Source organism: Meles meles, chromosome 8 (genome assembly GCF_922984935.1).
Source record: "Meles meles chromosome 8, mMelMel3.1 paternal haplotype, whole genome shotgun sequence".
In the NCBI taxonomy this organism is placed as follows: domain Eukaryota; kingdom Metazoa; phylum Chordata; class Mammalia; order Carnivora; family Mustelidae; genus Meles; species Meles meles.
In genome coordinates, this window is record NC_060073.1 from 64664610 (window position 1) to 64680668 (window position 16059).

The 16059-nt window shown below is 37.0% G+C and overlaps 1 protein-coding gene across 2 annotated transcripts in view; it reads right to left on the reverse strand.

Moving 5' to 3' along the window:
* Positions 1-16059, reverse strand: part of RSF1 (remodeling and spacing factor 1) — a 159369-nt gene that overhangs the window by 61749 nt on the left and 81561 nt on the right. For both annotated transcript variants that reach the window (XM_046017677.1, XM_046017676.1), the window contains exons 3-4: positions 8167-8259; positions 7563-7768 (exon numbers count right to left, since the gene is read on the reverse strand). In XM_046017677.1, coding sequence (XP_045873633.1) covers positions 7563-7768; positions 8167-8259 — 299 coding nt within the window. The remainder of the gene's footprint in view (positions 1-7562; positions 7769-8166; positions 8260-16059) is intronic.

Here is a 16059-nt window from a genome sequence, read left to right on the forward strand (position 1 = left end):
AAACCACTGAATTGTATTAAAAACAAAAATAAGGGGTGCCTGGGTAGCTCAGTCGGTTGGCTGCTGAACTCTTGATTTTGGCTCAGGTCATAGTCTCGGGGTGCTGAGATTCTCCCTCTCTCCCTCTCCACGGCCCTCACCCACTGATGCATGTGTGCACGCTCTCTCCCCTGAATTAAATAAATCACTCTTTAAAAAAAAAAAAAATGATGATGGCTTGGATAAGAATACAGCTATAAAGGGGATGAGGAATAGTCACACTGGATACACTCTGCGTGCAGAGCTGTTTGGATCTGCTGATACAGTGGATGTGACAGGAGAGGAAAACGAAAACTCAAATTTTGTGACCCAAGTTTTAGATCTAAGCAGGTGAAAGGATGTGACTGCTATTAACTGAGACGGGACAAATATGTTGCAGTGGAAAGGGTAGAGGTCAGATTAACAAGCAGATTGACCAACTCTGACTAAATAGACTCTAAACTCTTGTGTTGCACTATCTGTATCTGAAGTTAATTTAGACTTTGGTGAAATGGAGTATATCATCCTATCTACTATGTTGTGGAATATGATTTTTTTTGTCTAAGGGTTGTTCAGAGTTAAGACTTAGTGAAAGGGATTAAACCTTTAAAAATCAACTGAACTGACAGTACAATATTGTAACAAACAAAACAAAAAAAAACAGACAAAACAAAAACAAAGCCAAGCACTGGCATCATCTTCTGCCAAGAATCTTTTGGGTCCTAAAGAGCACACACCAGAATGATCTCCATCACAGATCACAATTATGACCTTCTATTATCATTTACTACTTCCCCATATCTTTTTCCCACAATCTGGAACTCCTTACGAAACTGCATTCATTGCATCTATTTCCATGGCACAGCACAGTGTGAATATAGCAATTCTTTGTAAGTATCTATAGTATATGATTACAGGGTCCACCAATAATATTCCATCTTTTTTTCATTTGAATCCAAATTAATAGGTGACAAAACAGGGAGGATAATGGAGTATGACAGTATTTCTTATGGGGGCCAAGAACCTGAAGGAAGACATTAATGAGTAATATCAACAGCAGTAGTATCAATAACAGAAGTTAACATAAGTAATTTCCATGTTCAGGCACTACTCCAAGCACTTTACGTGAACTAGTTCATATAATCCCAATATAACCTGATTAAATAGGTACTAAATTTACCCTTCATTTTATAGAGGAGGAAGGGAGGACATCACAGAGAGGTACAGTAATTTGCCTAACATCATGGTTAGTACAGATTAAAGGCAGGATTGAATTATAGTCTGACTTCCAAGAGCATCTTCTCAATCACTGTACTATACTAGCAGCATATGGTTTAGAAATGTCTTTGACAGAGTTTGTCATTTTGGATACATGAAAACTCGACACACTGTTTATTTAGAATTTGGCTTTTTGAGAATGACTGTCAAATCATTACAATTCTTAAAACATTTATTGATGTAAAATTTACATACTTTGAATGAAAGTGTTCTTAGTGTTCAGTTATCAGTTATAACATTTTGGTTGCTTTCAAGTTTTGGCATGTATGAACAAAGCTGCTATAAACATTTGTTTGTAGGTTTTTGTGTGGACCTAACTCTTTTAACTCCTTTGGGCAAATACCAAGGAGTATTTGGTTGCTGGATCATATGGTGTTTAATTTTATAAAAAACCATGAAACTATATTCCAAAGCAGCCATACCATTTTGCATTTCCACCAGCAATGGTTGAGAGTTCCTGTTGTTTCACATCCTCATCAGCATTTGCTGTTGTCAGTGTTCTGGATTCTGGCCATTCTAATAGGCATACAGTAGTATCTCATTTTAATTTACATTTCACTGATGATATATGATGTGAACCACTTTTCTTGTGTATATCCATACAAATATATGTGTATTTTGCCATCTGTGTATCTTCGTTGGCAACATGTTGTTAAGTGTTAAGGTCTTTGGTCCATTTTATATCAGGTTGTTTTCTTTTTCCTTTTTTTTTGAAGATCTATTTATTTTTTTTAAAGAAAGAAAGAGAGAGAGCGCGAGCAAGTGTGAACAGGGCGAGGAGCAGAGAGAGAGAGTGAGAAAGCTAGCAGATTCCCCACTGAGCAGGAAGCCCAAGGTGGGCCCAACCCCATGACCTGGAGATCACAACCTGAGCTGAAATCAAGAGGGGGATGCTCACCCAAATGCCCCTTAAATCAGGTTGTTTTCTTATTGTTGAGTTTTAAGTGTTTTTTATATATTTTGGATAATAGGCCATTATCAAATACATCCTTGGTAAATATTTCCTCCCAGTCTGTGGCTTAGCTTTTCATTATCTTGACAGTTTACAGAGCAGAAATTTTTAATTATAATGAAGTCCAGCTTTTATCACTTCTTTTTTTCATGGATTGTGCCTTTGGTGTTACATCAAAGAAGTTACTGCCAAACCCCAAATCATCTAGATTTGTTTGTGTTATCTTCTTGGAGTTTCATAGTTTTGCATTTATAAGGAGGTCTGTAATTAATTTTGAGTTAATTTTTGTTAAGGGTGTTAGATCTGTATCTAGATTCACTATTCTGCATATGGATATCCTTTTTTCCCCCAGTATTATTATCTTTCCTGCACTCTACTGCCTTTGCACCTTCATATGGGCTTATTTCAAGGCTCCCTATTCTGCTACACTATGTATTTGTCTAGTCTTTTTGTGTTTTGTTTGGTTTGGGTTGGTTTGGTGATCTCTGCATCCAACTTGGGGCTCAAACTTACATTTCTAAGATTGAGAGTCACATGCTTTACTGACTGAGCCAGCCAGGTGTCCCTATATCTGTCTCTTCTTTTTACTAATACCACACTGTCTTATTTACAACTTTATACAGGTTGTGAAGTCGGTTAGTGTCAGTCTTCTATCTTAGTTTTTCTTCAATATTGTGTTGACTACTCGGGGCTCTTTTGCCTTTACATATAAATTTTTTAAAGTTTGTCAATATCCACAAAATAATGTGCAGGAGTTTTGATTATGACTGCATTAAGTCTACAGATTTTAAGTTGAGAAGAAGTGACATCTGGACAATATTAAGTGTTCCTATCCACAAATATGGAACATATCTCATTTTATTTAGCTCTTCTTGAGTTCTTTCATCAGTTTTATATTTTTCCTAAGATAGATTTGTTCATATTTTATTTAATATATTTATTTAATTTGACTAAGTATTTCAATTTTGGGGGAGATCATATAAATGGTATTGTGTTTTAGATTTCAGATTCTACATGTTCATTGATGATATACAGGAAAGTAACGGACATTTGTATATTAACTTCAACTCCTGCCACCCTGCTATACTCACTTATAAAATCCAGGAATGTTTTTTAACTCTTTCAGACTTTCTATAAAAATGATGAACATCTCATCTGCACATAAAGACAGCTTTATTTTTTCCTTCCCAATCTCTCTCTCTTAATCCCTTTATTTCTTTTAGTACATTAATTAGGAGTTCAAGTATGATGTTGAAAAAAATTTATGAGGATTTCTGCATCTATATTCCTGAGAGATAGTGGTCTAAAGTTTTCCTATCTTGTAATATCTTTGCCTCATTTTGTTATGAGGGTAATGCTGGCCTTATAAAATGAGTCAGGAATTATCCCTGTTCTATCTTCTGAAAGAGACTGAAGAGAACTGGTACAATTCCTCCCTTAAATGTCTGGTGGAAATCACTAGTGAACCCATCTGGGCTTGATGCTTTCTGCTTTAGGTTATTAACTACTGGTACAATTTCTTTAACAGAGAGAGCCCTGTTCATATTTGTCTATTTCTTCTGGTGAGAATTTTGGCAGATTCTGTCTTTTAAGGAATTCGCCCATTTCATCAAGGTTACCAATTTGTGGGCATGGAGTTGTTCATGGTATTCCTTAATTATCCTTTTGATGTTAATGGAATTTATAGCGACGTCCATTTTTTCATTTCTGATTATCACTAATTTGTGTCTGCGCTCTCTTTTTTTCTTAACTAGCCTGGCTAGTGGGTTATCAATCTTAACTAATCTTTTCAAAGAACCAGCCTTTGCTTCTATGAGAAGTTTCTTCTAAGTACTGCTTTCACTGAAAATTTTCAACCACAAATTTTGATACATTTTATTTTCATTTAATTAAAAATAATTTAAAAAATCTGTCTTGAGAGGTATTCTTTGATCCATGTGTTATGAAGATGTGTATTACCTAATATCTAAACATGTGGGAATTTTAAAGATCTCATTCTATAACTGATTTCTAGTTTAATTCCATTTTGTAGTCTGAGAGCAGACACTGTATATTGTCTAGGTATTAAATTTTCAGAAGATCAAATACAGAAAATTCCTTTTTTATGGATCTCTATTTTTATAAAAATATTCCTTTTGATTTTAAGTTGCAAAGTTCAGTTACATTTTAAATTTTATCAGTCATTTAGAAAGGCTATCTTACAGCTTAAAAAAAAACCCCAGAATTCTAAAGTCTAGATAACTTTGTCATATAATCTTCTTTTCAGAGTTAGGCAGAAACATGTTTCCAACACCAGAAATGTCTCAGAAAATTAGCATTACTTTAAAGAAATAGTTTTAAGAAAGGGAAGCAGAATTTTCATTTCACTAGTAAAAAACAATATTCATCAATGGGAGAAAAATATCGAGGTACACTCTATTAAATAAAAAGTCAAAATTCTACTTGCTTTACTTGCTCTTCACTAATTATCTCACTTTCTTTTTTTTTTTAATGTTTTATTTATTTGACAGAGAGAAATCACAACTAGGCAGAGAGGCAGGCAGAGAGAGAGGAGAAAGCAGGCTCCCTGCGGAGCAGAGAGGCCAATGCGGGGCTCGATCGGAGGACGCTGAGATCATGACCTGAGCCGAAAGCAGAGGCTTAACCCACTGAGCCACCCAGGTGCCCCTTATCTCACTTTCTAAGGCAATTTCTTGCTAAAAAGATTTTTGCCTCTGTAAACACCCTAATCCTACAATTTTAGAAAATGTTTTTAATATCTGTCAGTTTTAAGAGAAGAATTTCTCCGCAATATAAAAAAGCAAATGTTCTCACTTCTGTAAGCTCAGTTCTATTTTTCCACAATTTGTATTCACTGATCCTGGCTCAGTGCTTGAGAGAAATATTTAAACAAATCAATCCTTTAAATGTTTAAAGATAATTCTATCTCCCTAAATTTCTGCTGGATCAAATATTTTCAGTTCATTGAATCATCTTCTTTGTGGTTCTTCACATACAGGACTTATTCTACTATATTAACGTTCTTCTTAGAGTTTGGCATCCTAATCTAAATACCAGACTCCAGGAAGGATGGCATCAGGGCCAAGTAGAATAATGTTGTACATATTATTTGGGGCACATAATGTATTTAATGACAACTAAGATCATTATTTTGGCGACAGGCAGGGAAAACACAATGCTTTTTACAGTTAACATTCACAAAATTAAGAGGCTTCTATGGACAAGACAATTCACCACATTTGTCAAAAGTAGTACTACTGTATCAATTTAAAGGAACTGAAATGCCATGTCACAGAACATGTCAAGTATATGAAGCACAAACAGACCAAATTGAGGATTTGTGGAAAACTATGGTACTTCCCAGAAAATACACATATAAAATAAAACCAAGAGCTACTATTTACAATAAAAGGGACTTCCACAGGTGCTTGAAGCTCATCTACAGATTCTAGAGCTGTACTATATTCATTAGTATGGCCACAATTGCTCAGCATTGTACTTAATTACACAAGTTGGTATGCAATATAAATTTATATAGTCCTCAAAATAACTTTACTATCATCCTCATTTTAAAGTGCAGGAAAGAGAATATCAAAGAAATTAAGCAATCTGCCTTTAGATGGTAAGCAACGGAACCCAGATTTAAACACAGTTAATTAACTCTAAACACATCTCCTAAACATCTAACATCATCCATTAGGGTATGATCTAATTAAAACACTATGCGTTAGAAATTGTTTAAAGCATTACAACTGATCAATAATAATCATAATTATTTTTCTCTGTCACATTTTCTTCATCTACAAAATAGGAGAGAATATCTCGTAAATAACTATGCAAGGTTGATAGAGGAAATAGTAGATGTGGTAAGACATGAAAAGAATTTTATTCGGTGTATGTATTCATAGGGAGAGATGGTAAGTGAATTTCATTTCAAGACCACTTTGATAATTTCCATTTAGTAGATTAACTATATGGAGAACCATAATATAGTATGATTGATGGGTGCTTATAAAACATTCCCCTATAAACTCATTCAATTCACATTTATTCTTAAGGCATGAAAGTTGAGCTTCCCTGACCCAAATAAATACTCCAAATTTCCACAGATTATCTCTTTAAAACATTAATAACCACTAACAAAAATCTGCTAAAACTCAAAATGAGCAAAATCAGACTGAGTTGAAGTCAAGAAGTTTTTCATAAGCCAGATATACATTCACTAATTTTCCCTACTTTATTACAGATTTATTTATAGATCCTGATCACTTCAAAATTAAGATAAACTGTGGATATTAATGGAATAAATTCTAAATTATTACACTGTAAAAAACAGAATATTAGAGACACAAAGATTCTTCATTTTAAGATTTATTTGAAAGAGAGAGCATACAAGAGCAGCGGGAATGGACAGAGAGAGAAAGAGAATTTTTAGCAGACTCCCTGCTGAGCGAGGAGCCAAAGGCAGGGCTAGATTCCACAACCCCAGATCATGACCTGAGCCGAAATCAAGAGACGGAGGCTTAACCAACTGAGCCAACCAGGTGCCCCAGAGATATAACAATTCTGAATAATGATCCCAGTGTCACTGACTAAAAAATAAAAATTTTATTTTAAGTTTTACATGAAATGTTTTCACTCAAATACATCTATCAATACAAATAAGAGGGGGTGGCTCAGTTGGTAGAATATGCAACTCCTGATGTCAGGGTTATGGATTCGAGCCCCAACTAGGTGCAGATTACTTAAAAATAAAATATAATAAAAAATACAAATAAGAAACCAAGATTTTTTTAAAAAAGGACTATGCCCAAAAAAGTGCAAAATATTCCTCAGATTTCTTCAGAATCCTAGTAAAGAAATGTATGTAAAGATTAAAAATACACTAAAGTAAAATAAATAAATAAATAAATAAATAAAAATACACTAAAGTATGAAAATTAACTGGCCAAATTAAAACAATTAGAAATAAATAAATAATATCTAATAGAAAATTGTAGCTAGATAAGAACCAAATACGGCTTCTCTTGTGTTCCTGTCTAACAATGGGTTTTTCTTTGCATTACCTTTTGTCAGATTCCAGCTTCCTAAAGTGTAAGGTACATGTGCTGATATGGACCACCATGTTAAATATATTTGTTTGAGAAATAATTAAGGGTCCACTATGGGTATTGTGCTGGGCACTAGGCTAGGTCCTGGCAAGTCCCCAACTCCACAAAAAAAATGACTGCCTTAGCCTCAGGGATTATATTCTTATACAGAAGAGAATAAAGAAACACCCAAATAAATGTGAAAAGATTCCAATAAAAGATACCTGACAATGCATTTCCATGAAGAGCCATCTTGATCATCCTGTTCTTCTATGTACATTCTGACATTATGATCTTGGTCCAACTGGTACCAGTACATGAGGCCATCTTTGTCTCGGCCAATTGGTTGGAGACGCATGGTATCAGCATCCTCCTCATTGATAATGTTCTTGAATTTGAGATTGTCATCAAACTGACACTCGCAGAGGTACTGGAAAATAGACAAAACATGGTTTAAAATACCCCATTACCTAAATGTGGTATGTATAACCACAGAACTAATTCAGAGATGGGAGCAGAAAAAATATGTATAGTTTATCCATCTTTCACTATCCTCTCCCCACTTTTGTACAACCTGTTTAGATAAGCAATTTAAAGAGATCTTATTTCAAGTTGACACTTTAGTATTACTTAAATTTACAGGTTTAATATTATCAATGACACAAAAATCATGTTATATTTCAAAAGCACTGTGTACTAGTCTCCCAAATTTTATTACGTATAAAATTTTCAATGATTCTTTCTATTAAAGCTTTTAGGTAACATTATTCTTGAAACAACCATTGGTGAATTAATTAAAATAAATGTAAAATTTAATAAATTCATTACCTTTAGGAGTGCTAGTTTGCATTCAACACTCATTTCAAGATAGCCCTTCTTCTCCATCTCCCATGCCCAGGTGCTATTAAACTCTTGGCATATCTGTCAAACAAAGTTAATATCTTAATACATAAAAGCAATTCATATTTACATTGGTATTTTATTGTAATACTTATTTATACATATTTATAATGGAACAAGTTTATAACAAATACATTCCAAGCCAAATGCATCCTTAAATACACCAGAAATGCTTACTTGTGACTAATGACTGAATTTAAGGTAGGCAGTGATCTCTAGAGCTCTCTCCTTTGCCCTCAAGAATTTTATACATGTTTTATGGCACATTTTCCCAAATGCAAAAATTATCTAATTCCCCTTCCAAATGGCCTAGAAGTTCCTTGAGGACAATAGTTTATTTCTCTCCATGCCTAGAATAGAGGTAGACATTCAAAAATCATGTCAAATTATAGGCACGTTTTTAAAAGAGAGATTTTATTTTATTTATTTATTTGAGAGAGAGAGAAAGAGAATGGAGGTAGGGGGAAGCAGAGAGAAAGGGAGAGGCAGACTCTGCTCTGAGTGCAGAGCCCAATGTGAGGCTCAATCCCGTGACCCCAAGATCATGACCTGAGCTAAAATCAAGAGTAGGATGCTGAGCTACCCAGGCCCCCTGTAGGCACATTTTTTATATAAAAAGCCATTCTGCACCTCAATGTCCTCATTTTTTTTGCGTAAAGTTCCCTTTGGCATTTGAGACCTTCTAAAATGTGGCAATAACTTACATTTCTAGGTCTCTCTCCCTATATAAGCATTTCAGGCAAATCAGAGCCACTGTAACAATCTGAGGAAAGAAGATATGGATAACCACACCACTCAATAATAAGGATTAATCAGGAGAAATGCCATGGTATTATGACCTCTGTGAGCCAGTTTCTTCAGCAAAAAAGGGGAACAGTAACAATACTGATCTTAAATGTTATAAACAGGCATGAAAAATGATACAAAGTGTCTAGTGAATCCACGCTCTTTGCTCTAATCCAAAAGGCAAGGAGTATAACGAAGGTCAAGAGAGAAGAACCAACCAAGGGACAAGATTATTTGGGAGCTTGGGCAATTAGCTAGATAGGCAGGCAGGAGAAACATAAGCAGGCCAAGTGGAATTGCTTATATAATCACATTAACCTAAGAATAAGACCAAGCTGGCCTTCCTAGGAATGCTGCCCTTTTCCTGTTCAGCACCAGTGTAATCGTTTTTTACCAACTATATAATAAAATCATACAAGATTATTGTTAGGATAGAAAGTGAAAATAAGGCAAGCAGTAAGGCCAAGAATGACATAATGGGAGATCTTCAAAGGCACAAAGGAAGAATAAGCTCTCCATTCTCTGGAATACCACATGTTTCTGGCTGACAGCACTACATATTATAGAGAGAGAAAAAATTGATATACAAAGGAAAAGGAATTTGGCAAATATTACATAGGGAGGACCCTAAAGTTATTATATCAAAAGCTAAAAGGTCAGAATCTGAAGGATCTTTTGACAAAGAATATATACAAATGGCCAACAAGGATAGGAAAATATGATTATCATTAGTCATTAAAGGAAACACATATCAAAACCACAATGGAATACTATTTAATATCCATAGGGACAGTTATAATCAAAAAAGAAAAGTAAGACTCGCACCTAAGTGATCTCAGTGATCTGAGATCCAGCCCCACATCCAGCTCTGTGCTCACCTCAGTGGTGAGTCTGCTGGAGTTTCTCTCTCTCCCTCTCCTCCACCCCAACCTCACATGCTGGTGCTCTCTCTCTCTCGCAAACAAAAAATAAATCTTTAAGAAAAAAGAAGAATATAGTAAATGGTGTGAGCATGTGGAGAGACCAAAATGCACAGGTTGTTGATGGGAATATAAAGTGGTGCAGATGCTTCATAAAAAAGCTAAGCAGTTCCTCAAAATGTTAATACTGAGCTATCATGTGACTTAGTAATTCCATTTCTAGGTATTTATACAGGAACAGTGAAAATACATGCCCACGTGAAAACCTATATAATGTTCATAGTAGCATTTTTTAGAATAGTTAAAAGGTGGAAACAACCCACATATCCATCAACTGATAAATGGATAAATAATATATGGAATATATGGAAATCCATACAGTGGAATTTTATACAGTTATAAAAAGAAATGAAGTACTGATACTTTGTACAGTTTGGATAAACAAAATACATTATGCTCAGTGAATGAAATCAGATACAAAAGGTTACATATTGTATGGCTCAATGTATATGAAACTTACACAACAGTCAAACACAGACTATAAGTTTACTGATAATTACCAGGGGGAAGGTAGAGGGAGGAAGAGGGAGTGATTGCTAATGAGCAGATTCCTTTCCAGAGTGATAAAATGTTCCAGACTTAAGACAGTAGTTAAGACTGCACAACCTAATGAATATACTAAAAAACGCTGAATTGTTTATTTTAAAAGGGTAAATGTCTGGGGTGCCTGGGTGGCTTAGTGGGTTAAAGCCTCTGCCTTCTGCTCAGGTCATGATCCCAGGATCCTGGGATCGAGTCCCGCATCGGGTTCTCTGCTCAGCAGGGAGCCTGCTTCCCTCTCTCTCTGCCTGCCTCTCTGCCTACTTGTGATCTCTCTGTCAAGTAAATAAAATCCTTAAAAAAAAAGGGGGGGGGGTAAATGTCATGATATGTGACCAATATCTCAATTTAAAACAAAATCAGAGGGATAATCAAGAATGGACAATCCAGCATATGACTTGGATGAAGCACCTACTGAGTGTCCCGCTACATACCATACTCCTGAAAGAAAAAGATGTTGGCTGACAATCTTAAAGGCTCAATCTGAGGGTGGGAAAGCTCACAGTCAGCACGTGAGAGAGGCTGAGAATGAAAACAGCTCCGACACCTGCTTGACAACCCAAGAACCAAGGCACAGCCAATGGCTCATGTAGTCAGATACCAAATACAAATGAACAACTCTTAATTATCTTTTATCATGTGAAAGGGGAGAAAAGTGAAAGTGAAAGAGGGGTAAATAAACAGATAATTAAGACAGAGGCCTCTCTGCCTCTATCTTAAGGTATATTACTGCTTACCTTCAATTTACTAACCTTCCTTATTTATCGCTTAGGGTACAAAACTTTTGTGCTGATGTTCGGAGGTGAATATACTACTCATTTTGTTTCTTTAATAAGGCAATACAGGGGGGCGCCTGGGTGGCTCAGTGGGTTAAGCCGCTGCCTTTGGCTCAGGTCATGATCTCGGGGTCCTGGGATCGAGTCCCGCGTCGGGCTCTCTGCTCAGCAGGGGCCTGCTTCCCTCTCTCTCTCTGCCTGCCTCTCTATCTACTTGTGATCTCTCTCTGTCAAATAAATAAATAAAATCTTTAAAAAAAAAAAAAAATAAGGCAATACAGGGCACCTGGGTGGCTCAGTGGGTTAAGCTGCTGCCTTCGGCTCAGGTCATGATCTCAGGGTCCTGGGATCGAGTCCCACATGGGGCTCTCTGCTCGGCAGGGAGCCTGCTTCCCTCTCTCTCTCTCTCTCTGCCTGCCTCTCTATCTACTTGTGATCTCTCTCTGTCAAATAAATAAATAAAATCTTTAAAAAAAAAAAAATAAGGCAATACAGGGCACCTGGGTGGCTCAGTGGGTTAAGCTGCTGCCTTCGGCTCAGGTCATGATCTCAGGGTCCTGGGATCGAGTCCCACATGGGGCTCTCTGCTCGGCAGGGAGCCTGCTTCCCTCTCTCTCTCTCTCTCTGCCTGCCTCTCTGCCTACTTGTGATCTTTCTGTCAAATAAATAAATAAAATCTTTAAAAAAAAAAATAAGGCAATACAGACACATTATTGTGCCATTTATAGAAAAATAAACCTTGAAACCCAGTATCATATTTGCCCAAACAGCTATGACCTATTGCTATCACAAAGTAAAGATTGTAAAATTAAAAAAAAAAAGAATACTATAAATGACAAATAATTATGCAGGACTATATAAATCTACACGAGGGGTCAGCACACTTGTTCTGTTAAGGGCCAAATAGGAAATAATTTAGGTTTTGTAGACCATATGGTCTATTTTCAACTATTCAACTCTGCTGTTGTAGTGCAAAAAGCAACCATAGAAAATATATAAATGAATAAACTGGGCTGTGTTCCAATACCACTTTATTTATGGATAAGGAAATCTGAATTTCATATAATTTTCATATGTCAACCATTCTCCAAACCATTGAAACATGTAAAAAACACTCTTAGTTTTCAAGCCATACATAAGTAGACAGCAGGCCAGATTTGGCCCATGGGCCTATGTTTGCCTAGAGTGCCAGAAACTGTGTCTATGAGACTGTCTATAACAGCTATTCTTGGATCCTTGTGAGACAGGGAAACTAAAGGGACCCCTTGAAAAACTGCTTTTATTCCTGCTTCTATTCCTTTTAGGATCTACACTCTCACTATACACATCTTATGGAACAGATAATGTATGTCCTCCTTGTAAAGGTCAAGGAGGTAATGACTTCTTTGGAAGTCTTCCAGCACAATAGATAATATCTGAGGAGTAACCAGGCAGGGTCAACATGAGTGCTTTCCAAGACCCCTGGCTGGCACCGGTGCGTAAGTGACTTATGAGGAACATCTAACACTCAACTTAGTTTCCGGATGCCTGAGAAGACACATGAACCAGACAACAATCCTCAATAAAAACCCAGACCCCAAGCAAGACTCACTCCCCTTTCCTTTCTGAGTCTCCCAGACGCTCTGTCTATATCTGTACTCTCTCTACATCTTTAATAAACTCTGCTCTCACTTCCTTTTGGCTCACATTTGATTTCTATTCTGCACAAAGCCAAGCTGCTAGAAGGGAGGTGGGTGGGGGGTTGGGGTAATTCCGAGATGGGCATTAAGGAGGGCACGTGATGTGATGGAAAAAAAAGGGGGAAAAAAGCCAAGGACCCTCTTGGTTGATCCTGAGAGAACTCCTCTAGGTCCGAGGACCAGGTGACCAGCCTGCATCACTTGAAGGAAGAGGATCCTTATTAGATTATTAGTTCATATTAACTCCCCATGCCCCAACTTGATTCTAATCAGTCTTGCAAATATAATTTGGTTTTGCATGCAATTTCTCTTTAGAGAATGTTTCATTAAAACACGAAAATTTTGTATAACGTTCATATTTATCACCCTAAGTTATTGTTCCATAATACTAGTTTTATGTTTGATTCCCTCTAATCTGGTTAATGAGAGGTCATATCCTGTTGTATCCCCCTGCATGGTGCCTAAGGAACAGTCTTTCTGATACACACATGAAATCAAAGTTCTGTGCCTGCAAGGCTGAATGCCATTCAGGCCTCTTGGCCATGTGCCTGCTGCCATTCCAGTAACCCCGGGAGGCTGTCTTTTCCTCCTAATTTACACACAGAAAAACAAGGATGAGGAGGGAAAATGGGGGGGGGGGGGATTTAAAAGTCCACATCATCTCAGTATTTGTAGGAAAGGTGGTTTCACATGCCTACACAGCAAATACAGAGAATTTATCTCAGCGAGATCATTAACACATTAATCTTGGAGACATATAATCCTTCTCTTTTTGACAACACAGAACATAAACCATTAAAAGGGGGCCAGGTTGGGGGGGGGCATCAAAAAGGGGAGGGATGGGGTGGAGCAAAGAACTGTAAAAACCCTCAGCATGAACATCCAAACCCCTGAATTAAGAGACTAAATCTGCCCCTCCAACTCATGTTCACGTGTGCGCTCTTCCTCTCGAATAAATAAAATCTTAAAAAAAAGAAAAAGAGAGAGAGAGAGAGATACTAAATAACTCTAATGGCTTCTTGCAGCCTCAGGACTTGTCCCTGGAACCACTCTGCTCCCTGAGTTCCTGTCTAGAAAATTCAAGGTTTCCAAAATAATTTACTGTGTGTTCCAACCAACACCTGATCTAAGTCCCTGAATTCCCTTTTCCATTTATTTTAAAAATAAACAAACAAAACCTTAGGATTGTAAATCTTCTCTCTGTCCTTTTGAGATGTGTATGTATCTCCTATCAGAGTGTCTTTCCCAAGTACTGGAAAGCCATTCTTTTGATTTGTAATCATCAGGAAGGATAGGACCCCCCAGGCTCTGTGGGAAGGAGAAAGTTTGTCTTTCAAAGTTAGCAGGCACAGAAGGCCTAAACAAATAGACTGACCAACTTTCAGACCAATCCTCACACTTACTTTTTGTAACTGTTCCTTTCTCTATCCCCCTTTTCCTCCCTCCTTTCCACTTCCTGAAATCCTCTGACTCCCTTTAAAATACCAGTCACCTCTGGACAAACTGGAATTGAGCTCAGCTCCTTCTCCTACCACAATAATTAGTGAATAAAGTCTGTCTTCACTGCCTTTATTTATCAAGTCAGGGGGCTGTCTCTGGATACCATTCAGATGAAAATCTCTATAATTGAGAAACATGTTAAGCTTATAAAGAGATTAATTTATCTGGAGATTCCACCAATATTTACTGAGTACCTACTCTATGGCAGAAACTAGTCAAGGAGTTGGGATACCATGATGAAGCAGAGAGTCAACCTGCTATTACAGAGCTTATGTTCTAGAAGATAGTACAGCAGGTAAAAATAAGAAAATATCAAGAAGAGGCAAATGCTATGTTGAAAACAAAACAGTAATGTGCTACAGAAAGTTTGTGTATTATTACTCTGGTTGGGTGCTCAGAGAAGGCCTCATTAAAAAAGTTGCCATTTGACATAAAAAGTTGAGACAGAGAAATCAGCCACAAGGAGATGTGAAGTAGGAATGCTCCAGGCAGAAGAAACAAGCTAGTACAAAGGCCTTCAAATCTGGCATATTAGAAAAACAGAAAAAAAGATCAGTATAAATTAAGCAGAACAAAGGGGAAAGTGGCAGAAGATAAGGTTAAAGAGGTAAGCAAGGGCAAAATTATGGAGGCCAAGGTAAGGAATTAAGATTTTATTTCAAATAAAATGGGAGGCCACTGGAGGATTTTAAATGGGGGAATAACAAAATCTGGTCCATGAATAGCTGCTGTAAATGGACTGTAAAGGGGAAAAAAATGGAAACTTGGAAACCAATTTTAAGGCAAGAGATAATGATGCTGGGGCACCTGGGTGGCTCAGTCGTTGGGCATCTACCTTCAGCTCAGGTTGTGAACCCCGGGTCCTGGGATCCAGCCCTGCATTGGGCTCCCTGCTCAGTGGCAAAGCCTGCTTCTCCCTCTCCCATGCCCCCTGCTTGTGTTTCCTCTCTCACGTCTTTCTGTCAAATAAATAAATAAAATCTTTCAAAACAAACAAAATTAATCATAACCAAGAGGTATAGTTTAAAAAAAGAGAAGAGATAATGATGCCATGGACTATGGTGGCAGTAGTGGGAACAGAAAGAAGGAACCGTATTTTGGGGGTAGAATCCAGGACTTTTGACAGAATATATGTGGACAGTGACTGGAAAGGAAAAATAAAGGTGACATCTATATTCTTAGCTTGAACAAACGAAGGACAAAAGTGCTTTAAACAAAGGTATTAAGATAAAATAATCCCTCGGAGAAGGGAGCTGATAAGAGGTCTGTTTTGTACCTAATGAGTCTGAGGTGATCCATATGACATCTAAGAAGTATCTCCCTCAAAGTCAGTGACTGAGCTAGGACTGGAAGCTACGGACTCCTGCTTCGGAGTTCTTTCCATTGGACCATATAGTCTTCATACAAACCTTTTCAAATCTGAGTCAAGAGGAATTTTATAGCTGAGTGCTGAGAAGTCAACTTATCTTCATACCACTAGCTTGTAACAAAGTACGGGACCCAGCAGATACAAAACAAGTATCTAATAAATGAATGAAAGAAACACAAAAATAACGCTTT